The sequence below is a fragment of the Gadus chalcogrammus genome, chromosome 19 (assembly GCF_026213295.1).
Source record: "Gadus chalcogrammus isolate NIFS_2021 chromosome 19, NIFS_Gcha_1.0, whole genome shotgun sequence".
Taxonomy (NCBI): domain Eukaryota; kingdom Metazoa; phylum Chordata; class Actinopteri; order Gadiformes; family Gadidae; genus Gadus; species Gadus chalcogrammus.
The window spans coordinates 13,870,766-13,895,818 of record NC_079430.1 but is presented as its reverse complement, the minus strand read 5'-3'; the positions used below and the strand labels follow the sequence as shown (position 1 = coordinate 13,895,818).

The 25,053-nt window shown below is 48.7% G+C and overlaps 1 protein-coding gene across 1 annotated transcript in view; it reads right to left on the bottom strand.

Annotated features, from left to right (window-relative positions):
* LOC130372857 (uncharacterized) overlaps window positions 1-25,053 on the bottom strand; it is a 54,920-nt gene that overhangs the window by 6,761 nt on the left and 23,106 nt on the right. The window contains exons 8-17 of the mRNA XM_056579018.1: window positions 22,392-22,751; window positions 22,213-22,254; window positions 20,994-21,356; window positions 20,818-20,859; window positions 15,024-15,314; window positions 14,861-14,920; window positions 7,057-7,392; window positions 5,795-6,085; window positions 5,632-5,691; window positions 481-816 (exon numbers count right to left, since the gene is read on the bottom strand). Of these exons, the coding sequence (XP_056434993.1) occupies window positions 481-816; window positions 5,632-5,691; window positions 5,795-6,085; window positions 7,057-7,392; window positions 14,861-14,920; window positions 15,024-15,314; window positions 20,818-20,859; window positions 20,994-21,356; window positions 22,213-22,254; window positions 22,392-22,751 (2,181 nt within the window). The remainder of the gene's footprint in view (window positions 1-480; window positions 817-5,631; window positions 5,692-5,794; window positions 6,086-7,056; window positions 7,393-14,860; window positions 14,921-15,023; window positions 15,315-20,817; window positions 20,860-20,993; window positions 21,357-22,212; window positions 22,255-22,391; window positions 22,752-25,053) is intronic.

Here is a 25,053-nt window from a genome sequence, read left to right as displayed (position 1 = left end):
CCTGGACCCTGACCCAACACCTACCCCTCTGCCCAGGCCCTAACACGAGACCTACCCCTCTGCCCCGGCCCTAACACGAGACCTACCCCTCTGCCCCGGCCTGGACCCACCTGGACCCTGACCCAATATCTACCCCTCTGCCCAGGACTCTGACCCAAGACCTACCCCTCTGCCCCGGCCCTAACACGAGACCTACCCCCCTGCCCTGGCCCTGGACCCTGACCCAATATCTACCCCTCTGCCCAGGACTCTGACCCAAGACCTACCCCTCTGCCCCGGCCCTAACACGAGACCTACCCCCCTGCCCTGGCCCTGACCCACCTGGACTCTGACTCAACACCTACCCCCCTGCCCAGGACTTGCCCCAGCCCTCGTCCGTGTGGTTCAAAGACAAAGAACCCTTACGGTCAAATTAAACTTAAGGTGCTGTAGGTGAGAGCTGAGAGCGAGAGACTTGAACAAACCGGACCAATCACTCACCTACAGTCAGCCGGATATCTCTGTTACTTTGTGTCCGTTTTGCAAGAATTACGCACTTATACACTCCACTGTCCGCCGGGGTCACACCGGACAGGACCACAGAGGCGTTACCGGCCTGCAGCCCCCCTGGGAGAAGGTGCACCCTGCCCACATAATGGGGGTCTTGTCCCCCCAGGCCGTCGTTGTAGTCCTTGCCCTGTCTATAGAAGAACACCTCCTGCTTCCCCTTCTTCCAGTCAAACGCCTCATCTGTCAGGTCCACCGGGGAACCCAGAGCACACGGTAGGATGGCATCGTCTCCCTCTCTGGTGAACACCTCAGTGATGTCAGCACCTGCTAGAAAACACAATTGATGCAACAAGTGTCTCAATACTCCGCTGTATTTAGGCTCAGGGAACGCGAGTGTCTCAATAACAAGGCTGTATTGAGGCTCAGGGAACGCCATCTGGGCACTGTTAGATTCAGCTGTCGTTTCTGAGGCCGTGATAACATAAAGAACACAGTCAATAATCGGACCGTATTTGATCTGATTCTGATGCTACAAAAAGGACCAACAAAACCTTACAAGAGCAAACAAGCCGTTTAGGTAGGCCTACTGGGTATAGTACACACTACAGATACACGTGTGAAGGTATGGATATAAACACTGGACAGACACAGAGGAGCTGTATAGACAGACATGTATATGCATATATGTAGATGGGCCTTGGAAGGCAGTGATGTAAATTATTTTACTCACAGTCTCTCTCTCTCCCTCTCTCTCTCTCTCTCTCCCTCACAGTCTCTCTCTCTCTCTCTCTCTCTCTCCCTCACAGTCTCTCTCCCTCTCCCTCACAGTCTCTCTCCCTCACAGTCTCTCTCCCTCACAGTCTCTCTCCCTCACAGTCTCTCTCTCTCTCCCTCACAGTCTCTCTCTCTCCCTCACAGTCTCTCTCTCTCTCTCTCCCTCTCTCTCTCCCTCACAGTCTCTCTCCCTCTCCCTCACAGTCTCTCTCCCTCACAGTCTCTCTCCCTCACAGTCTCTCTCTCTCTCCCTCACAGTCTCTCTCTCTCTCCCACAGTCTCTCTCTCTCTCTCTCTCCCACAGTCTCCCTCTCTCTCTCTCCCTCACAGTCTCAGTCCCTCCCCCTCTCCCTCACAGTCTCTCACAGTCTCTCTCCCTCACAGTCTCTCTCTCCCTCACAGTCTCTCACAGTCTCTCTCTCTCTCTCTCTCTCCCACAGTCTCCCTCTCTCTTTCTCTCTCCCACAGTCTCCCTCTCTCTCTCTCTCTCCCACAGTCTCCCTCTCTCTCACAGTCACAGTCTCAGTCCCTCACAGTCTCTCTCTCTCTCTCTCCCACAGTCTCCCTCTCTCTCACAGTCACAGTCTCAGTCCCTCACAGTCTCTCTCTCTCTCTCTCCCACAGTCTCCCTCTCTCTCACAGTCACAGTCTCAGTCCCTCACAGTCTCTCTCTCTCTCTCTCTCTCTCTCTCTCTCTCTCTCTCTCTCTCTCTCTCTCTCTCTCTCTCTCTCTCTCTCTCTCTCTCTCTCTCTCTCTCTCTCTCTCTCTCTCTCTCTCTCTCTCTCTCTCTCTCTCTCTCTCTCTCTCTCTCTCTCTCTCTCTCTCTCTCTCTCGCAACAAGTGTCTCAATACACCTCTGTATTTAGGCTCAGGGAACGCCATCTGGGCACTGTTCGATTCAGCAGTCGTTTCTGAGGCCGGTGATAACATTAAGAACACAGTCCTTTATCGTACCGTCTTTGATCTGGTTACGATGTTACAAAAAAGGACCAACAACGAAACAACAACCCTCAACTCAAACTCTAACCCTAACAAGGAAAACAAGCCTACTTGGTATAGTACACACTACAGATACACGTGTGAAGGTGTGGAAATAAACACTGGACAGACAGAGTAGCTGGATAGACAGACATGTATATGCATATATGTAGATGGACCTTGGAAGGCAGTGATGTAAATTATTTTAGTCTATGCTACTTCTGATGACATTTTTTCAAGCTAATAACAGTTATAAATAGCTTCTCCACATAATGGACAACATATAATAAAGGTTGTAGGATTTCATCTCACATTTCATCTCGTTATCATACAAAACATATCCCAAATCCATTTCACACAGGAATTACCCTGTAAAGAAATCTTGAAGGACCTCTTCCTATTTTAGTTAAACTCCCCTGATATAGAGCATGCTGTAAACTTAATTAATATGATACTCACAGGTCAGCATAACAGAGGAACAAAAAGCCAACAGGACAAGAGTGAGTTTAGTAGAGTACACCATTCTCGTTGTTCAAGTTGAACTCCACTTGATGACCTACTGCTTATTTATGGAGCCAGCAACAGGCCCGCCCACTACAGGGGTGGCAACATTTCCACTTTCTTCCACTTTCTTTACACTTGTCTACCTCTCTATTGACACTCGCTGACCGACAAACCTCTTTCTCACCGTCACTCTCCCTCTCACCGACAAACCTCTTTTTTCTCTCCCTCTCACCGTCTTTTTTCTCTCCCTCTCACCGTCTTTTTTCTCTCCCTCTCACCGTCTTTTTTCTCTCCCTCTCACCGACTTTTTTCTCTCCCTCTCACCGACAAACCTCTCTCTCTCACCGACAAACCTCTCTCTCTCTCTCTCTCTCTCTCTCTCTCTCTCTCTCTCTCTCTCTCTCTCTCTCTCTCTCTCTCTCTCTCTCTCTCTCTCTCTCTCTCTCTCTCTCTCTCTCTCTCTCTCTCTCTCTCTCTCTCTCTCTCTCTCTCTCTCTCTCTCTCTCTCTCTCTCTCTCTCAAGGAACCAATACAGTATCAAAGCAAACATTTAACCCCCATTGTAATCACGAACAAACGATAAGCAAGACTAAAGTATGGCAAAACAGCAGCAGGTGAACCTACGAAAATGAACGAGAATGGTCACCAGCTCACCATGCTGCACACTAACAAAACTTGGTGTGGCCCACACTACTCACCAACACGGGTTTGAGGGAATGAAGCCAAAGTCACTCAACCACAGGGGCTATCCTAAAGCTAAATAAAACGAATCAAATGAATGGGCAGCCCGTACAAAAGGTTGAAAGTGCATTGTAAAACATATCAGTTTGTTTTTTCAGTACATTAAAGTATGGCATATTTGCTACCCAGAGACACTTTCACTAATATTATACTTTAGCTTATAGTGTGTTTGTTAAACACTATATAGCATGCATTATAAAACCTTTAGGAAAATGACCTGTACACCTTATTGTAATTATTTTTGATGTTTCTGAAAGATTGATCGAGAGCAGGACAGAAGAGTCCTCCCTGAGGAGTGGCCCCAGTGGATCCCCAGGTAAATTGTCAATCTTACATTTTATGTTGTACTCTTCTAACTTTTCATCGATATTGTCCACAAGTTTGTTTAATGCTGTAGAAAATGAATTTTAATCTTTTTTATCTTTTTGTATGTGAAATACTTGGATAGTGGATCATTACACCTTGTGGAAAATACTTTAAACACCTATTAATGTTTTTAATATATATATTTAGATTCCCACAGAAGATTCAGACAGCGAGAGAGAGGAGCCTCCAACAACGAGTGGCGGACCAAGGTAACTCCAGGTATACTCACTCTTTCACACATACTGGGCACTTTAATTCCACTTCAGTTTTGCACAATCTGATACAGTGGCCTGATAATTCATGAACAGGTATGAGTCATACCACTCACCGTCCTCAACTGGAGTAGAGTTGGATGAATGGCCTCAAATCTATAACGTTTTAAGCAGATTATAGTGTTCAGATAATCCATTAGATGTAACATGGGATAGTACACTCCAATGTATGAGTTTATCTTGATTGTTATTAATCTCAGCTGTAATTTAATAATTGAATATGCCTTTTTTTCCATTTTCAAACAGACATTTCCAAATCAAGAACCGATAGATCTTTAAGGACAGTCTTTGAAGTGTTCAGTTTTAATGAGATGTCACTGTTTGGATTCTCTGTCTGATATGTGTAAATGTGGCTCAAACTTGAATCTAATCTTGCAGAGTCCGCCTAATACCCATTGTGAATATGATGTTTGTTATTATGTGTTTGATAGATGTTTATGAATCGAATTGAAGAAAAATTGACACTGCTTATTTAAACAGGCTGTTAATGCTTGTCATATTTACATTTGTTGGAATTCAGCAAATTGTATTCAGGATGTTATTTTATTTAATTCCATATTTCTATACATTAGCTCAGTATTTTATACTTTTTGTTATTTAAAGATAAATCCATATTGTGATCAGACTTGATTAAAAAAAACATTGCACTTCTAATTTTGTATCCTTGTTTTGTATTCCTGATGATACTCTGAGAGAATTGACTTGGCTTGTCGCCATAAACTGAGGACATCTCTACTATAAAATAGAATACCTTGCTGTCAATGCATATCTGTACAACCATTGTTCGACTCAGTCGTACAATACAAATAACACAAATAGCAATCAGTAAATCAACACAGTTTAAAAACAAGTATGAATACAGAATAAGAGATATTCTTTTTTAAGTTTTAGCTTCTTTGTTACTTTGCCTTTAGGTATAAGAACAATTTAAATATATTGAATACTTCTCTATTGCACCTTCATCTGAATTCCGAATAATGTTGAGATGTTTGCTGTATGTGTCTTAAATAGCTCTGCATCTCCTGGTGAGGCACATGCTTGCCACCCAAAAATTATCACTGGCCCCATCCTGGCCACCCCAATGGAAATTTCCTGGCTCCGCCACTGGGACCACCGCGTCCGAATACTATGAACGCAGCAACTTAATTCTGCATTAAGCACCCTTGCTAATTAATCCATATCCTGATCAAACGAAAGGCATCAACAGTCTACCTGAATGTGAGGTCAACAAGTACACGCTCACAATGTTGATGAGCCAACAAGTATAGGGCTGTGTTACAATCCCGGAAGAGCAGTAGGCCTACGCCACCTTGGCTAGAAGATAAACAGAACATTATAACTTCTCCAACTCAGAGAACCAACACCGTTAGTAGAGGAATCAGAGCGCGTACCTGTAACGTACCTGTAACTGTAATCAGGGACTGCTTGTTGACCATGACTATTCTTATTAGTTTTGGTAAATATTAACTCCAAATGATAACATAAAGAGAACAATAAAAGAAACACCTATGGCCTTCCATGGACCATTCCCGAGGACCTCTTGACGATCGCCGGTCAACCAATGGCCTGAACCAAAGGAGAGGGGAGAGAGGAGAGTGTTATTCTCAGGACCATTAACATGTTTCTGTGCTCAACAATCCCATCAAAACAGCTGACTGGAAACACTCGCCAAACACTCTGATGGTGTCTCTGACCGCAGGGTGGACGCCTTGCTGCCGGGCCAGACAGGTGTAGCTGCCTGGCTCGGTCACCTTCACCGTCTGACTGATGGAGTAGCGGCCGTCGCCGTCTGAGGAGGCGGCCGGCGGTGCTTCTTCTGCAGGGATCACAGTTCCGTTGGGGGTCTGCCACTCCAGACCGCTGGGCTGGGGCTGGCCTCCTCTGGAGACGCAGGACAGCCGCACCGAGCCGGAGGACGGGGAAGCCTCTACCACCTCCAGCCTCAACCGCGGCTCCACCACTGTGGGCAGGAGGGCGTTAAGTCGTTTACATTCAGGGCGTTGAGCAGACGCTTTTATCCAAAGCGACATACAGTAAGTACATTTGTCAGGATAAAGAGAAACAACAATATATCAGTGGTACAGTAGGGATGTTCTTAGAACCGAGTGCCAAGCACTCACAATCGTTAGGTTAACCCATTCCCGGTGCGCAACAAAGCTAACCAGGATAAGATGCTACACAATGCTAAGAACGTTTTTTAAGTGCAAGGACACACAACATTCAATAAGTGCGTACATTTAAAGTTGTATCAGCGATTCTACGCCAGAACATAAATGATCACATTCATCTGATCTTTCCTCACAACCCGCTGGTTTTGCGCTGCGTTCATGATAGGTTTTACTGGAAGCACGAAACGCGGAAGGGAGGGGTGAGCGGGCTCTGTTTGTTTGGGATCTTGCTTCAAATACCAACAGAAGTGACGTCGCCCAACATCGCTGATACAACCTTTAAGTGCCAGGACGTACACAACGTAAAACATACAATAAGTGCACAACCATGAGTAGCATACTGACCAAACTAAGAGTCGCCATCTTGTGGCTTCGGAAAATACGATTTCTGAAGCCCGGTGTACCAGCCGACCCACCTGGACCCTGACCCAACACCTACCCCTCTGCCCAGGCCCTAACACGAGACCAACCCCTCTGCCCCGGCCCTAACACGAGACCTACCCCTCTGCCCCGGCCTGGACCCACCTGGACCCTGACCCAACATCTACCCCTCTGCCCAGGACTCTGACCCAAGACCTACCCCCTTGCCCCGGCCCTGATCCACCTGAGCTCTGATTCAACACCTACCCCCCTGCCCAGGACTTGACCCAGCCCTCGTCCGTGTGGTACAAAGACAAAGAACCCTTGCGGTCAAATTAAACTTAAGGTGCTGTAGGTGAGAGCTGAGAGCGAGAGACTTGAACAAACCGGACCAATCACTCACCTACAGTCAGCCGGATATCTCTCTTACTTTGTGTCCGTTTTGCAAGAATTACGCAGTTATACACTCCACTGTCTGCCGGGGTCACACCGGACAGGACCACAGAGGCGTTAACGGCCTGCAGCCCCCCTGGGAGAAGGTGCACCCTGCCCACATAATGGGGGTCTTGTCCCCCCAGGCCGTCGTTGTAGTCCTTGCCCTGTCTATAGAAGAACACCTCCTGCTTCCCCTTCTTCCAGTCAAACGCCTCATCTGTCAGGTCCACCGGGGAACCCAGAGCACACGGTAGGATGGCATCGTCTCCCTCTCTGGTGAACACCTCAGTGATGTCAGCACCTGCTAGAAAACACAATTGATGCAACAAGTGTCTCAATACTCCGCTGTATTTAGGCTCAGGGAACGCGAGTGTCTCAATAACAAGGCTGTATTGAGGCTCAGGGAACGCCATCTGGGCACTGTTAGATTCAGCTGTCGTTTCTGAGGCCGTGATAACATAAAGAACACAGTCAATAATCTGACCGTATTTGATCTGATTCTGATGCTACAAAAAGGACCAACAAAACCTTACAAGAGCAAACAAGCCGTTTAGGTAGGCCTACTGGGTATAGTACACACTACAGATACACGTGTGAAGGTATGGATATAAACACTGGACAGACACAGAGTAGCTGGATAGACAGACATGTATATGCATATATGTAGATGGACCTTGGAAGGCAGTGATGTAAATTATTTTAGTCTATGCTATTTCAGATGACATGTTTCAAGCTAATACAGTTATGAATAGCTTCTCCACATAATGGACAACAACATATAAAGGTTGTAGGATTTTGTCAATAAGTTAAAGACTACAAACATGGCCACTTAGCCATTTCAGCCAAAGCCAAGACGGACCAAAGGTTTACCTGGGTAAATTAGAACCACATAAAGGTTAGAATACACTCTAAGCTGAAGTGAGATCCCAGAAAGTAAGTAGTCTCAGTCAGAGCCCAATGTGACCAGTCCACCAGGACCCTGAGCCACACATTCCCAGCCCGACTACGTGCTCATGAGTGGTCCCTCAGAGTGGCTTGGAATTTAGGTACACAAAAAGCCATTTCCTGATGGAGGAGTTATCAAATAGGTGTTTTCATGAATAAATGATTGCAGTACTTTATTTTAACATGCATCATTATTATTTTAGTTTTTAAATCGTACTGAATTAATTTGATTTGTTAGTCCGGTATTGATTACATTCCGATGTTGATACAACTAGGCTACTTAAATATGTATCGCACTAAACAGTTGGACATTATGATCTTCCGGACCTTGGCTTAAAGAAATCTTGAAGGACCTCTTTCTATTTTAGTAGAATACCCCTGGTATAGAGCATATGCTGTAAACTTAATTAAAATGATACTCACAGGTCAACACAACAGAGGAATGAAGAACCCACAGGCAAAGAGTAAGTTTAGTAGAATACAACTTCATCGTTGTATCAGTTCAACTATAACGTCCTTATTTATGTACACGGCGGGGCCAACCACCGACAGCCCCCACCCCTCTCCAACTCTAAACGCCAACGCTGCGCCCGCCCTCTGCCTGTCGCCAGCGACCGAGGCCTGCATGTTCCATTTTGTGCAAGTATGTTTTGCTATTGGCCGAGGGCAACAGGCGACCGAGGACGGGGATGAGGGCGACAGGCGGCGACAGGCGACCGAGGGCGACAGAGGGCGACAGGCGACCGAGGGCGACAGGCGACAGAGGCCTCGGTCGCCTGTCGCCCTCGGTCGCCTGTCGCCCTCGGTCGCCTGTCGTCGCCCTCGGTCGCCTGTCGCCGCCCTCGGTCGCCTGTCGCCGCCTGTCGCCCTCGGTCGCCTGTCGTCGCCCTCGGTCGCCTGTCGTCGCCCTCGGTCGCCTGTCGCCGCCTGTCGCCCTCGGTCGCCTGTCGTCGCCCTCGGTCGCCGCCTGTCGCCCTCGGTCGCCTGTCGTCGCCCTCGGTCGCCGCCTGTCGCCCTCGGTCGCCTGTCGTCGCCCTCGGTCGCCTGTCGCCGCCTGTCGCCCTCGGTCGCCTGTCGTCGCCCTCGGTCGCCTGTCGCCGCCTGTCGCCCTCGGTCGCCTGTCGTCGCCCTCGGTCGCCTGTCGCCGCCTGTCGCCCTCGGTCGCCTGTCGTCGCCCTCGGTCGCCTGTCGCCGCCTGTCGCCCTCGGTCGCCTGTCGTCGCCCTCGGTCGCCTGTCGCCGCCTGTCGCCCTCGGTCGCCTGTCGCCGCCCTCGGCCGCCTGTCGCCGCCCTCGGCCGCCTGTCGTCGCCCTCGGTCGCCTGTCGCCGCCTGTCGCCCTCGGTCGCCTGTCGCCGCCCTCGGCCGCCTGTCGCCGCCCTCGGCCGCCTGTCGCCGCCCTCGGCCGCCTGTCGCCGCCCTCGGCCGCCTGTCGCCGCCCTCGGTCGCCTGTCGCCGCCCTCGGCCGCCTGTCGCCGCCCTCGGCCGCCTGTCGCCGCCCTCGGCCGCCTGTCGTCGCCCTCGGTCGCCTGTCGTCGCCCTTGGTCGCCCTCATCCTGTCGCCGCCTGTCGCCCTCGGTCGCCTGTCACCCTCTGCCTGTCGCCCTCTGCCTGTCACCTGTCCGTAAACTTAATTAAAATGATACTCACAGGTCAACAAAACAGAGGACTGAAGAACCCACAGGACAAGAGTGAGTTTAGTAGAGTACACCTTCATCGTTGTTTCAGTTCAACTCCACATGAAGAGCGCCTGCTTACTAACGTCCTTATGTATGTGGGGCAAGCGACAGGCCCCACCCACTAGGGATGTCGCTCTCTCTGAGTCCATCCCTCCCTCGCTCTCCGAGTCCCTCCCTCCCGCTCGCCCTCTCTGAGTCCCTCCCTCCCGCTCGCCCTCTCTAATTCTCTCAGTCTCTCTCTCTCTGGTCACAACAGGTAAGACCTCAATGAACAATGTACCACAGTGAGTGAAAATGTAGTCTTTATCTTTCAAACGCATTTTGTTAAAGCGTGGGGTTTAATCCACAACATCAACAGACCATGGCGTGAACACAGAAGTTGAACCTGCGATTTAGATCCCAATAAAAAAACCTTTGGAGGTAAGACCTCAATGTACACTGTACCACAGTGCTCCACGAGTACTAATAAGTATCTGGCCGTTTTTCATTCAGACTACTCTGCTCAAACCAGTACAGTAGGTCAGCTCAGTCACCTGTACTGTAGGCATACTGGTCGGCTCTCACAGGTACATCGTCGGTTGTTTGCCTCCCACTTGGAGGGCAGCACTCGTGAATTTAAAAGTTTGTTCGGCAGCCTTTCAACAGAGTATCGGTCCGTTTTTCATTCAGACTATTCCATAACAGATTCGACACTGGAAAAAAAAAAAGAGAGACAGTTCGGACCCCTCCTGAGCGGCGGTCGGAGCGGTGGAGACACAACACAAACTAGACGTTAACTTAATAAACTGCAGCTCATGATAGGCCCCCCAATCGGCGTAGGCCCTGGGGCTTCAACCCAGGCAAGCCCGTGCATTAAGGCGGCCTTGGTCATTACAATAAGATTACACTGTAATTTATATAATTGACTAGTGGACAGAACACCTACCGTGTAGTTGATAGAGAGAGATAGAGAGCCGGAAGATAGAGAGCCGGAACCCAGACAGAGGACCCCCGCGTCCGAAAACTATAAACGCAGCAACGTAATTCTACATTAAGCAACCTTGCTAATTAATCCATATCCTGATCAAACGAAAGGCATCAACAGCCTACCTGAATGCGAGGTCAACAAGTACACGCTCACACAGTATACGGCTGTGTTACAATCCCGGAAGAGCAGTAGCCTACGCCACCGTGGCTAGAAGATAAACAGAACATTCTAACTTCTCCAACTCAGAGAACCAACAGCGTTAGTAGAGGAATCAGAGCGCATACCTGTAACGTTCTGCAACACGGTGCAGGAGGGACAAGAGACAAGAAATCCCCACGAGTGGTCCCAGCAAGATAGGCGAGTGCCTCCCGTGAAACCTGTGCCCTATTTATTTAGCACCGCTGCTAATCTCCCACTAGTGTAGACGGGGCGGAGGAAGAGTCGGTCACCCAGTCGGTGAACGCTCCCCCTGTTACTGTCCGTCCACACCAGAAGCGAATTGAGCGACCAAATCGCCGGAAGTCATTCACTTTCTATGGGCAAGAGCGACCAGAGCGACCAAAGCGACCAACGCTACCAGCGGCCAAAGTTGAGCGACCAGAGCGTCAAAAAGAAGTTGAAAACTTTTTAACTTTATGCAAATGACTATTATTCGCTTCAGCGACCAAACACTGACAGCCAATCGGAATGTAGACGCTCTTCGCTTGCGTGGATCCCAGGGAACATCGGCAGGCACTTTGGTTCCTACCTACCTTTATTCACTCACTGAACAAAATGTCGGCTGAAGTATTAATCGCGGCTGTAACTGGGCCCCCGGTGTTGTACGAACCCACCCTTTTTCAGTTCAGAGATCGAAACGCCATAGTGGTTTGGATATCAAGTGATGATAAGCGGGAGTATTTATAGGCTACATCTAGAACGTTCGTATTTAAGCGGGAATCATTATAATTTGCTCTACATGCCACCAATCTAACCAACCATTCGCGTGTAGCATGCTTTAAACAAAACCAAAAAAATATTTGAAATCGTCACATAAACAAACTAATCGACAAGACGAGGGATAAATGACAAGGGATATATCTCTTGTTTTTTATCCCTCTATTCCCCACTATTCACGGAGCCTGAGGTGAATAATTTTTAATTAAATAGTCTAGATAGATAGATAGTCAAGTCTTTATTAATACCAAACGACACAAATCGTCGGGAATCCATTTAGGTGGTTCGTCCCACACAGGACAGTAGCCTACAATACCACACAGAACAAGTCTGACTGGATAATACACACAATACATCACATTAAAACTAGACACGCGTTGATAGATAGATAGACAGAAAGGCCTAGATAGATAGATAGATAGATAGATAGATATGTTCCATTATTTGCCTTGCGGAGCCAACCAGTCCTGTGCACGTATGCAAATGAGCCATGTGTCCCAATGTCTATTTGTTTTGAATGCGACGAATGAGTGCAGATCATGATTTGCAGATCCAGATCAGTGAAACATATTTTAACTACTACAGCACGCAGGGTTTTTTGTTCTCGGTTGTAATTAGCCTACATTTTAGGATTTTTTTTATATTGGGGGGAATCACTGTCCTACTTGTTGTCGAAGCACTTTATCGAACAAGCAAAACCGTCTCGGCAATATGGCCAAGGTGTATGGGAGAGTTCACTGTTTGATATGGCTGTCTGTAGGGCCTACTAAACGCATACGGGGGCTCCTTTAAATGCGTCTGCATAATTGAATTGTACGTCATGAGCGACTTGAGCGACCAAAGCGAACAGAAAAATTCGCAGCGAAACTTTGTGAGCGACCAGAGCGTCTTTGACGCTTTGGTCGCTCCTGGTGTGGATGTACAGTTACCCAGTTATGACAGCCAGATTTACTAAATATCTTCATGATAAGAGCATCGACCACCGACATAGTTCGTATTCAAAGGCAAAGCAAGGGCATGACCATCAAACCAACAGCTACTAGTAGGCTAATCCTAATGTGCATTTCAAAAGTGGTCTTGCCTGAAGTTGATACTCCCTAGTGTTCTTGCGCTCGGGGTTTAGCCTGATTAAACTTTTCATCATGTCATGAATATACAATATCTCAGCTTCTCCTCATCCCAGATAAACGTTAGCTTGATAAACCTGAGCTTCATACACATTTGCTTGGGTGCAGTTAGCCCTAGCCTCCTCGTCTCCTGGTCCTCGTCTACCTTTATGTTATCAGTGCGTGTGCTGCTGTCAGTTGATTCGGATTCTAATGCTTTTTTAACTGGTTAATTCTGCTATTTTTAACGGTTAAATTCTGCTCTTAAGGGGTTCATCATGAAATCCAGAATCCGCTTTCGGCCATTTCTGTCGCGAGCCTGTTGACACAATGTGGGTGGACCGAACGTGGTGCTGTGGACCTGTGGTGATTGACGTGAGAGCAGACTGAACATCTGGAACCTTAACCATGGACTGAAATCAAAGTATAATTTTCAGATGAAAATAACCGACAACGATTGAATAAAACTTTTATTATTTGAATTGACCAAATCTCATTGACATGGAAACAAAACGAGAAATATATGGCAAACAATCGACTTCAGTTAAATTAACGAATCGAAAATCGAAAAAACTCAATAAACATGATCAACTTCTTTGTTTACAGTCTTCCCCCCCCCCCCCCCCCCCATTATGTGGTGCTTAACAATACAATATAAATAAACAAAACTAAATAAATGAAATAGAATAAGAGAATGCCGAACTATGTTTTAAGGTTTCTTTTAAAGTTCCTATGGCATGCTACTTAAATTATGGTTTTACATAGCCGTTAGTGGGCCCCTAATACAGTACTGGAAGACGTTCAAGAAATTCAGCCTTGGTGCAGAATTATAGCCACTACGAGCCAGTCCCGCAATGGGCTTTACACAAGCGTGCCCCTTCTTAGAGGCGGGTCAAGGTGGAGGGTTGGGGTGTGGCTCCCGCCGGAGCACCGCTGCCCGCTGCCGAGGCGGGGCCTCGCGGCGGGGGTGGTGCCTCGCTGTGGTGGTGCCTCGCGGCGGGGGGGGGCGGGGGCAGCAGGCAGCGGGTTCCCGGTGGGAGACAATCGCGGTCAACAATCCCCTTCTCCTCCATGTCGCGGTTCATGTAGGCTACTTCAGGGAGTCAAAGCCAAAGTCCCTCTCCCCCAAGTCTTTCTCAACCATGGCTGAGATAACCCCCACTACGATTTTCTTTGTGGAAATACCAGAGACGTCAGAGAACCAGACGGGTTTTGCGCCATAACACCAACAGCAGTACGGCTATCCAAATAACAAAGAAGTGTACAACACTTGCATTGCGCACACACACACACACACACACACACACACACACACACACACACACACACACACACACACACACACACACACACACACACACACACACACACACACACACACACACACACACACACACACACACACACTTGTCGGGCCGATCTCTGTGGGCGGGCAAGGCAGAGAAAGGGGAGGTAACTTGGCCCCGTATGAAGACATATGGGGCCAAATTCAAAATCTGAGCGTCTGAGCTTTCATTAATCAAAGGCGGGGCAGGATAACTAGTGCTCGTTTTACACCAAACGCCATTTCTAGCTACTGGGGGACCATAGGCAGGCTAGGGGAACTCATGTTAATGTTAGAAAACCTCATGAAGTGAAGTGATTTTCATGCCATGGGACCTTTAAATGTGTTCACAGATTGTGACGTCCTCAGCTCCTCTGGCAGGCTGTTCCAGAGGGGGGGGGCATAGGTAACTAAGAGGCCAGTGCCTGAGGACCTGAGTGATCTAGGTGGAGCACCATGAAGAGATGCTCCTGAGGAACCCATAACCTGAAACAGCCATTTGAGGTTGTTTCCATGTTCCATAACTAACATAAATAACTCATGCTCTCTCGTACAAATTTTGTATCAAAAGTAAACTGTTGGGATACAAATGCACACCTTCAGATGACCAAAAGTGTCTGTCGCTCAACCGAAAGACGGTACGTTCAGCTGTACAGCGGCATCACGACGGGGACAGGACCAATAGGCACCGCTTCAATCAGAACTATCAGAATCAGGGACTGCTTGTTGACCATGACCTTTCCTACAGTTATTAGTTTTGGTAAATTGGTAAATATTAACTACAACTGATAAAATCAAGAGAACAATAATAGAAACACCTATGGCCTTCCATGGACCATTCCCGAGGACCTCTTCATGATCGCCGGTCAACCAATGGCCTGAACCATAGGAGAGGGGAGAGAGGAGGGTGTTATTCTCAGGACCATTAACATGTTTCTGTGCTCAACAGTCCCATCAAAACAGCTGACTGGAAACACTCACCAAACACTCGGATGGTGTCTCTGACCGCAGGGTGGACGCCTTGCTGCCGGGCCAGACAGGTGTAGCTGCCTGGCTCGGTCACCTTCACCGTCTGACTGATGGAGTCGCGGCCATCGCTGTCTGAGGAGGCGGCCGGCGGTGCTTCTTCTGCAGGGATCACAGTTCCGTTGGGCGTCTGCCACTCCAGACCGCTGGGCTGGGGCTGGCCTCCTCTGGAGACGCAGGACAGCCGCACCGAGCCGGAGGACGGGGGAGCCTCTACCACCTCCAGCCTCAACCGCGGCTCAACCACTGTGGGCAGGAGGGCGTTAAGTCGTTTACATTCAGGGCGTTTAGCAGACGCTTTTATCCAAAGCGAGAAAGATAAACCAATAAATATCAGTGGTACAGTAAGGGATGTTCAGAGAACCAAGTGCCAAGCACTAACAAACGTTAGAGTAACCCTTTCCCCGTATACAACAAAGCTAACTAGGATAAATCGCTGCGCAATGCTAAGAACTGTTTTTAAGTGCAAGGACATACAACATACAATAAATGCATACATTAAGTGCCAGGACGTACATGACATACAACATACAATAAATGCGCAAACACGTGTAACATACTGTACTAACCCAACTTAGAGTGGAACTAAACGTATTTAAGTTCTGTGATCTTATGGCTTCGGAAAATACGTTTTCTGATGCCGCGCTTACTATTCGACCCACCTGGACCCTGACCCAACACCTACCCCTCTGCCCAGGACTCTGACCCAACACCTACCCCTCTGCCCAGGACTCTGACCCAACACCTACCCCTCTGCCCAGGACCCTGACCCAACACCTACCCCTCTACCCAGGAGTCTGACCCAACACCTACCCCTCTACCCAGGACTCTGACCCAACACCTACCCCTCTACCCAGGGCTCAGCCCGACCCCTGGACCCCTACCCATCAGTCTAACCCTACACCCTACCCCTAGACCCCTACCCCTCAGTCTAACCCTACGCCCTACCCCTAGACCCTTACCCCTCAGTCTAACCCTACACCCTACCCCTAGACCCAGCCCTCGACCTCATGGTACACAGAGGGAGGGGTGCGGTAATCAGCAGAAATCTAACTCACCCGCATTCCTGATTTTTGGGCGAGTGTGATCGAGGACGCGCTCTAAAAAGATAAAAAGGTCTGTTTCCTTTTTATATAAAGGTGCTGTAGGTGAGAGCTGAGAGCGAGAGACTTGAACGAACCGGAACCATTCACTCACCTACAGTCAGCCGGATCCATCTCTTCAGGTTCCGACTTGGGAAGTAGCAAGAATACACTCCGCCGTCGGCCTTGGTCACACTGGTCAGGTTCACAGAGGCGTTACCGGCCTGCAGCCCCCCTGGGAGAAGGTGCACCCTGCCCACGAACTGGGGGTCTTGTCCACGCTTGCCGTTGTTGTAATGCTTGCCCTTTTCATAGAAGAACACCTCCTGCTGCTTCTTCTTCCAGTCAAACACCTCATCCTTCAGGTTCACCGGGGAACCCAGACCACACGGTAAGATGGCATCTTCTCCTTCTCTTCTGAACACCTCAGTGTCAGTGTCCCCCAGATTGGTGACCACATCAGGGATGCCAGCACCTGCTAGAAAACACAATTGATGCAACAAGTGTCTCAATACTCTGCTGTATTTAGGCTCAGGGAACGCGAGTGTCTCAATAACTAGGCTGTATTGAGGCTCAGGGAACGCCCTCTACAAAAACATTATACTCACAGGTCAAAGCAACGCAGGTCCAAATAGCACACAGCAGTCCGAGGGCAAGACACGCAACTGACATCTTTCAGTGATACAGCTCTAAAGCCCGCGGTCAATTGTTTTCCTTCGCCACTCTGTGTCTTTTTATATAGTGAGCTGTGGGCGTGGCCACGATTTATCCGGCCCGAGTTTTCTGCCGAGTTTTCTGAATCCGGCGGCGGTAGACAGTGGACTAAACAGAAGGAAGGGGCGGCTTGCCACCTGACGACAAGTTGCACATAGCGCACACACCATAACGCACTATGGCAGCAGACAGTATACAGCTGTGTTCCCATGCCTAGGGTGCTGGGGTAACTTTTATGCGTCCCTTTTGTTTGAGATTTCTCATTGTTTTGATGTTCTTCTACACGTTTGTTATTTAATCGCCTCATTTTTTTTTCAATCGCCTTATTTTTGCATATATCAGGTTATATTAAGTCAAAGGACTGTTTTGTTAAACCTTTGTTCTCAGACCGTAGTCGGCACACTCTCACTCAACGCACACACACACTCTCACTCAACGCACACACACACTCAACACACACACTCAACACACACACTCAACACACACACACTCAACACACACAACACACTCAACACACACACACACACACTCAAAACACACACACACTCAACACACACAAAACACACACACACTCAAAACACACAACACACTCAACACACACAACACACTCAACACACACACACACACACACACACAGTGGGGCGGGAGATCACGCAAAATGTGCCGATACGAACATGATGTTACGTCATCCCCAGCAATATGAAAAAGATACGTATAAATTATGCTGAAAATTTTACATTGGATGTGCTTGTTTTCTGCCATGATTGTTGCCTTAAAAAAACAAGTTGCAAATTTGATGAACTCGGAACTCGAATCCACGTGCACTGTAAAAAATGGTTGTGAAATTTACATAAAAACTATGTAAAATCCCTACAGAAGAGTATAGTAAACCCAAAAATATATATTTTTCGTTTAAATCACAGTGAACTTTTGTAAACTATTCAACAAAATGTTTTTGTTATATTTACAATAACAATATGTGATTATAATCAAATTTATTTGTTAAAACTACAAATATTGGTAACAAAAACAGTGAAATACTGTAATACTCTTAACAAAACAAAAATGTTAATTTGACATGCAAATATTGTAGAAACTACAGTTTTAGCCAGTTGATTTAAAAATACAAAACATATATGTAATCATATATACAAGTCTATGCTGTACTTTTAACATGATCTTGATGAAACTATGCAAATTGAGATTTGCATAGTAAAAATTCTCACTGTGAAAAAAATTTCATTGTGAACCTCGAGGTTGCCTATATATTTATAGGATACATAAAAATATACAATTATAATTCCAATGTTTTTTTTTTATCATGGCTATTTGTAGCCAATCTGGTTCTGAGCTTCATGATGCAGGCCCCTGGCTGTATTCGCTTCTGTACGCTTCACTGTTTTTAGCCGCTCCCATATCTATGCCCGCGTCTACGCAACCGACGCCGGGAACATAAATGTTGTTGTTTATATCGCTGTCCCACTAGATGGAGCTCGGGGATACACACGGGCGAGATTCCAGGGGCCTTGATTGCCCGTTTATCAGATGAGGTCCTGAGCGCAGTTGAATAAAAGGGTCTAATGCTCAGGTGGCGCCTTGCGACCACCTGCCCGTGATGACGCTCAGGACTATTCCGTGGTTTCTTAGTTGTTCCCGTGCCCCGGGCCTACCCCGAATACCCCATGCGTGTGATTGCTTATTGTTACACGACCAGCTAACTCCTCCTCACATCCTTAGTGTGTGGTCATCTGGGGATGGGTTGAGGGGGATTGCCATTCGTTATCTACCTCATATCTTTCTATTATTATTACTATTATTTAGGGACACGTTTCATAGGTTGCATTTCTTTCCTGTGATTGTTATTATGTAGTATGTGTGTGATTGTTGCATTTTTGTTTATTGTTTACCGTTTGTTTTATTGTTGCATTTCGTTGTTATTATTAGGGTTTGGTGTTAGTTTTGTTGTTGGTTGTTGTTGTTTTTGGGGTATCGTTTGATATATATATATATATATTTTTTTTTTTTTTTTTTGTATTAGTGTATGCTTGTGGTATGTTTGTTTTTTGTGTATTACCTGCTGCCACTTTATTTGGTATTGTCTGTTCGCGATGTAAGGCCGGGGTGGATGCCACCCCCTAGGTGGGGTGTGTATGGCATACCCATGTCTGAAGCATGGGTGGCGTTTCTCCCACGTGGTTCCCCATACACCCGGTCCAGCAACTTATTTTAGTCCCATGCTCATGGCTGTTTGTTTTTATGATAATTTTGCCTTCTTTCTGTTTTTTCTAAAAGTGTTATGATGGTAGTCCCGCGCTGAAGTCCCCCATCAGGAAGAACACAAGAAGATACACCTGCATACACTAGGGCCTGGGAAGCAAGGTCAAGCAAAGACACACAGAACCATACACATCTTAAACGCACACACCTCATCGAGAGGAAGATACAGCATAAAACTGTATCACACAGGTACTCTCCCCCCTTCTTCTGAAGCAGACCTTCCACGGAGGCGAAGCTCTGGACGAACCATCAGCGCTGATTAGGGACTTAGACATATTCGATCTCTCACGCTTTATGACTCTGTATAACCGTTGCCACTTTACTTAATAAATCCAAGGTCCTCGTGCCGACAGACTTTATTACCTCTCCGTCTCATTTAATCTGGTCCAGTAACTAGACAGACCGTTTTTCCCAACAAACCTTAACCATGGACTGAAATCAAAGTATAATTTTTATATGAAAATAACGGACAACGATTGAATAAAACTTTTTTATTAATTGAATTGACCAAATCTCATTAACATGGTAACAAAACGAGAAAGATATGGCAAACAAACGACTTGTCAGTTAAATTAACGAATAGAAAAACAAAACTCAATTGTGCCCCCCCCATTCCGGAGGACCTCTTCACGATCGCCGGTCAACCAATGGCCTGAACCATAGGAGAGGGGAGAGAGGAGGGTGTTATTCTCAGGACCATTAACATGTTTCTGTGCTCAACAGTCCCATCAAAACAGCTGACTGGAAACACTCACCAAACACTTGGATGGTGACATGACATACAACATACAATAAGTGAGCAAACACGTGTAACATACTTTATTAACCCAACGTTTTCTGATGCCCAGCTTACTATTCGACCCACCTGGACCATGACCAAACACCTACCCTTCTACCCAGGGCTCAAACCGACCCCTAGACCCTTACCCCTCAGTCTAACCCTACACCCTACCCCTAGACCCTTACCCCTCAGTCTAACCCTACACCCTACCCCTAGACCCTTACCCCTCAGTCTAACCCTACCCCTAGACCCTTACCCCTCAGTCTAACCCTACCCCTAGACCCTTACCCCTCAGTCTAACCCTACCCCTAGACCCTTACCCCTCAGTCTAACCCTACCCCTAGACCCTTACCCCTCAGTCTAACCCTACCCCTAGACCCTTACCCCTCAGTCTAACCCTACACCCTACCCCTAGACCCTTACCCCTCAGTCTAACCCTACACCCTACCCCTAGACCCTTACCCCTCAGTCTAACCCTACACCCTACCCCTAGACCCTTACCCCTCAGTCTAACTCTACACCCTACCCCTAGACCCTTACCCCTGGTCTAACCCTACACCCTACCCCTAGACCCTTACCCCTTAGTCTAACTCTACACCCTACCCCTAGACCCTTACCCCTCAGTCTAACTCTACACCCTACCCCTAGACCCTTACCCCTCAGTCTAACTCTACACCCTACCCCTAGACCCTTACCCCTCAGTCTAACTCTAGACCCTTACCCCTGGTCTAACCCTACACCCTACCCCTAGACCCTTACCCCTCAGTCTAACTCTACACCCTACCCCTAGACCCTTACCCCTGGTCTAACCCTACACCCTACCCCTAGACCCAGCCCACCTCCATGTGGTACACAGAGGGGGGGGGGTGCGGTAATCAGCAGAAATCGAACTCACCCGCCTTCCTGATTTTTGGGGGAGTGTGATCGGGGACGCGCTCTAAAAAGATAAAAAGGTCAGTTTCCTTTTTATAATCTTTTTGACAAAGAACCCTTACGGTCAAATTAAACTTAAGGTGCTGTAGGTGAGAGCTGAGAGCGAGAGACTTGAACGAACCGGAACCATTCACTCACCTACAGTCAGCCGGATCCATCTCTTCAGTTTCCGACGTGGGAAGTAGCAAGAATACACTCCGCCGTCGGCCTGGGTCACACTGGACAGGATCACAGAGGCGTTACCGGCCTGCAGCCCCCCTGGGAGAAGGCCCACCCTGCCCCCGAACTGGGGGTCTTGTCCATGCATGCCGTTGTCGTAATGCTGGCCCTTTCCATAGAAGAACACCTCCTGCTGCTCCTTCATCCAGTCAAACACCGCATCCTTCAGGTTCACCGGGGAACCCAGACCACACGGTAAGATGGCATCTTCTCCTTCTCTGGTGAACACCTCAGTGTCAGTGTCCCCCAGATTGGTGACCACCTCAGGGATGCCAGCACCTGCTTGAAAACACAATTGATGCAACAACAAGTGTCTCAAACAACATACAATAAGTGAGCAAACACGTGTAACATACTTTATTAACCCAACGTTTTCTGATGCCCAGCTTACTATTCGACCCACCTGGACCATGACCAAACACCTACCCCTCTACCCAGGGCTCAAACCGACCCCTAGACCCTTACCCCTCAGTCTAACCCTACACCCTACCCCTAGACCCTTACCCCTCAGTCTAACTCTACACCCTACCCCTAGACCCTTACCCCTCAGTCTAACCCTACACCCTACCCCTAGACCCTTACCCCTCAGTCTAACTCTACACCCTACCCCTAGACCCTTACCCCTCAGTCTAACCCTACCCCTAGACCCTTACCCCTCCGTCTAACCCTACACCCTACCACTAGACCCTTACCCCTCAGTCTAACCCTACACCCTACCCCTAGACCCTTACCCCTCAGTCTAACCCTACACCCTACCCCTAGACCCTTACCCCTCAGTCTAACCCTACACCCTACCCCTAGACCCTTACCCCTCAGTCTAACCCTACACCCTACCCCTAGACCCTTACCCCTCAGTCTAACCCTACACCCTACCCCTAGACCCTTACCCCTCAGTCTAACCCTACACCCTACCCCTAGACCCTTACCCCTCAGTCTAACCCTACACCCTACCCCTAGACCCTTACCCCTCAGTCTAACTCTACACCCTACCCCTAGACCCTTACCCCTGGTCTAACCCTACGCCCTACCCCTAGACCCTTACCCCTCAGTCTAACCCTACACCCTACCCCTAGACCCAGCCCTCGACCTCGTGGTACACAGAGGGAGGGGTGCGGTAATCAGCAGAAATCGAACTCACCCGCATTCCTGATATTTGGGGGAGTGTGATCGGGGACGCGCTCTAAAAAGATAAACAGGTCAGTTTCCTTTTTATAAATCTTTTTGACAAAGAACCGATACGGTCAAATTAAACTTAAAAGGTGCTGTAGGTGAGAGCTGAGAGCGCGAGACTTGAACGAACCGGAACCATTCACTCACCTACAGTCAGCCGGATCCATCTCGTCAGTTTCCGACGTGGGAAGTAGCAAGAATACACTCCGCCGTCGGCCTCGGTCACACTGGACAGGATCACAGAGGCGTTACCGGCCTGCAGCCCCCCTGGGAGAAGGCCCACCCTTCCCCCGAACTGGGGGTCTTGTCCACGCTTGCCGTTGTCGTAATGCTTGCCCTTTTCATAGAAGAACACCTCCTGCTGCTCCTTCTTCCAGTCAAACACCTCATCCTTCAGGTTCACCGGGGAACCCAGACCACACGGTAAGATGGCATCTTCTCCTTCTCTTCTGAACACCTCAGTGTCAGTGTCCCCCAGATTGGTGACCACCTCAGGGATGCCAGCACCTGCTTGAAAACACAAATGATGCAACAAGTGTCTCAATACACCGCTGTATTGAGGCTCAGGGAACGCCATCTGGGCACTGTTAGATTCAGTGGTTGTTTCTGAGGCGGGTGATAACATTAAGAACACAGTTAATCATCGTACCATTTTTGATCTGGTTACGATGCTACAAAAAGGTCCAAACAAGACCTTACAAGGGCAAACAAGCCGTTTAGGTAAGCTTACTGGGTATAATACACATTACAGATACACGTGTGTCGGTATTGAAACATAAACACTGGACAGACACAGAGTAGATAGATAGACAGACAGAATGCATACTTGTAGATGGGCCAGGTGCCAGGTGGGTAGGTACTGTGGCGAGTGGCGACTGTGGATGTTTAGGGGGGTGGGATAAGCCCTGTGTTGGTTGTGTGTTCTGTGGTGTTCAATAAAGGCAGTTCTCGTGGTCGTGCGGTGTAATCTGACTACCGTGTGGTTCCTTCGCCGACCCTACAGCACACTGGAGTGCACCATGATGTGGCATATTTTTAGTGGACAAAGCGACAGTGAACCAAATAAAAACCTTTGGGTGGAGGTTTGTCTCTTACTTCCCGGGGTCGCAACGGGTTTATAAAGACCTCACTGTACTCACACGAGTGTCGCCGATCTCTCACCAATACAGTACTGGTCGGCTCTCACCAGTAAAGTACTCGTCGGCCCTCACATGACCAGTAGATTACTGGTGGGCTCTAACCAGGACATCGTCGGTTGTACCTCGATGCTTGGAGGGCATCACACGTGAATTTAAACGCCTGTTTTGCAGCCTTTCAACAGAGTATCTGTCCGTTTTCCATTCAGAATATTCGGACTATTCCATAACAGATTCGACACTGGAAAGACTTAGAAAATAGAGAAAGTTCGGCCCCGTCCGAGCGGCGGTCGGAGCGGAGGAGAGGAGACACAACAACACAAACTAGATGTTAACTTAATAAACATTATACTCACAACGCACCGCAGGTCCAAATAGCACACAGCAGTCCGAGGGCGAGACACGCAACTGACACTTTCAGTGATACAGCTCTAGCACGCGTCGACTGTTTTCCCTCCCCACTCTGGGGGTTCATTGATATAGTGCGCTGTGGGCGTGGCCACGATTTACCGACCTACTGCCCGAGTTTTCTGAATAGTGACTCCGGCGGCGGTAGACAGCGGACTATACAGGAGGAATGGGCGGCTTGCCACCTGAGGACAAGGCGCAGGCAGGCAGGCAGGCAGGCAGGCAGGCAGGCAGGCAGGCAGGCAGGCAGGCAGGCAGGCAGGCAGGCAGGCAGGCAGGCAGGCAGGCAGGCAGGCAGGCAGGCAGGCAGGCAGGCAGGCAGGCAGGCAGGCAGGCAGGCAGGCAGGCAGGCAGGCAGGCAGGCAGGCAGGCAGGCAGGCAGGCAGGCAGGCAGGCAGGCAGGCAGGCAGGCAGGCAGGCAGGCAGGCAGGCAGGCAGGCAGGCAGGCAGGCAGGCAGGCAGGCAGGCAGGCAGGCAGGCAGGCAGGCAGGCAGGCAGGCAGGCAGGCAGGCAGGCAGGCAGGCAGGCAGGCAGGCAGGCAGGCAGGCAGGCAGGCAGGCAGGCAGGCAGGCAGGCAGGCAGGCAGGCAGGCAGGCAGGCAGGCAGGCAGGCAGGCAGGCAGGCAGGCAGGCAGGCAGGCAGGCAGGCAGGCAGGCAGGCAGGCAGGCGCACACACACACACACACACACACACACACACACAGTCACTTTTTCCAAAAATGAAATTCGAACGAATTTCGAATGTCCATAATTAATTCGAATACATTCGAATACATTCGACCCCCCCCCCATAGAACTATAAAAAAAAAAAAAAAAGAAGGAAACACGACAACGACTGTTGTCGTGTTTCTTTTTATTTCTTGTGGAAATCACGTATACCTACTGAATTCATAACAGCACAGGATAAAAACACATCTTTGATAACACATTTGTAAACACAACAAGAGGAAGCTCCGACACACAAGTGCGGCTGTTTTTTACGCATTAACAATAACTGCTCGGAGCGCGATATGCGGAGCGCATGTCGTCCATGGCACACACAGCCTATATAAACGAAAAATCTGTGAGGCCGACCTCCAACACGGCATGCTTCTCTTTTTATTCCTTACGGAAAGAAAATTACAAGTAGTCTCGCAGCTCTCCGTTACCGCTGCAGCTGCTTCTGTCAGCCGTGCTGTATAAGTCCCCAAACAGGCTGCACATCGCGCCCAGCGCAGCGGCGGACTTTTCTCCCTGTCGTGTGCGATCAGTGTCGGTCTCCGTTT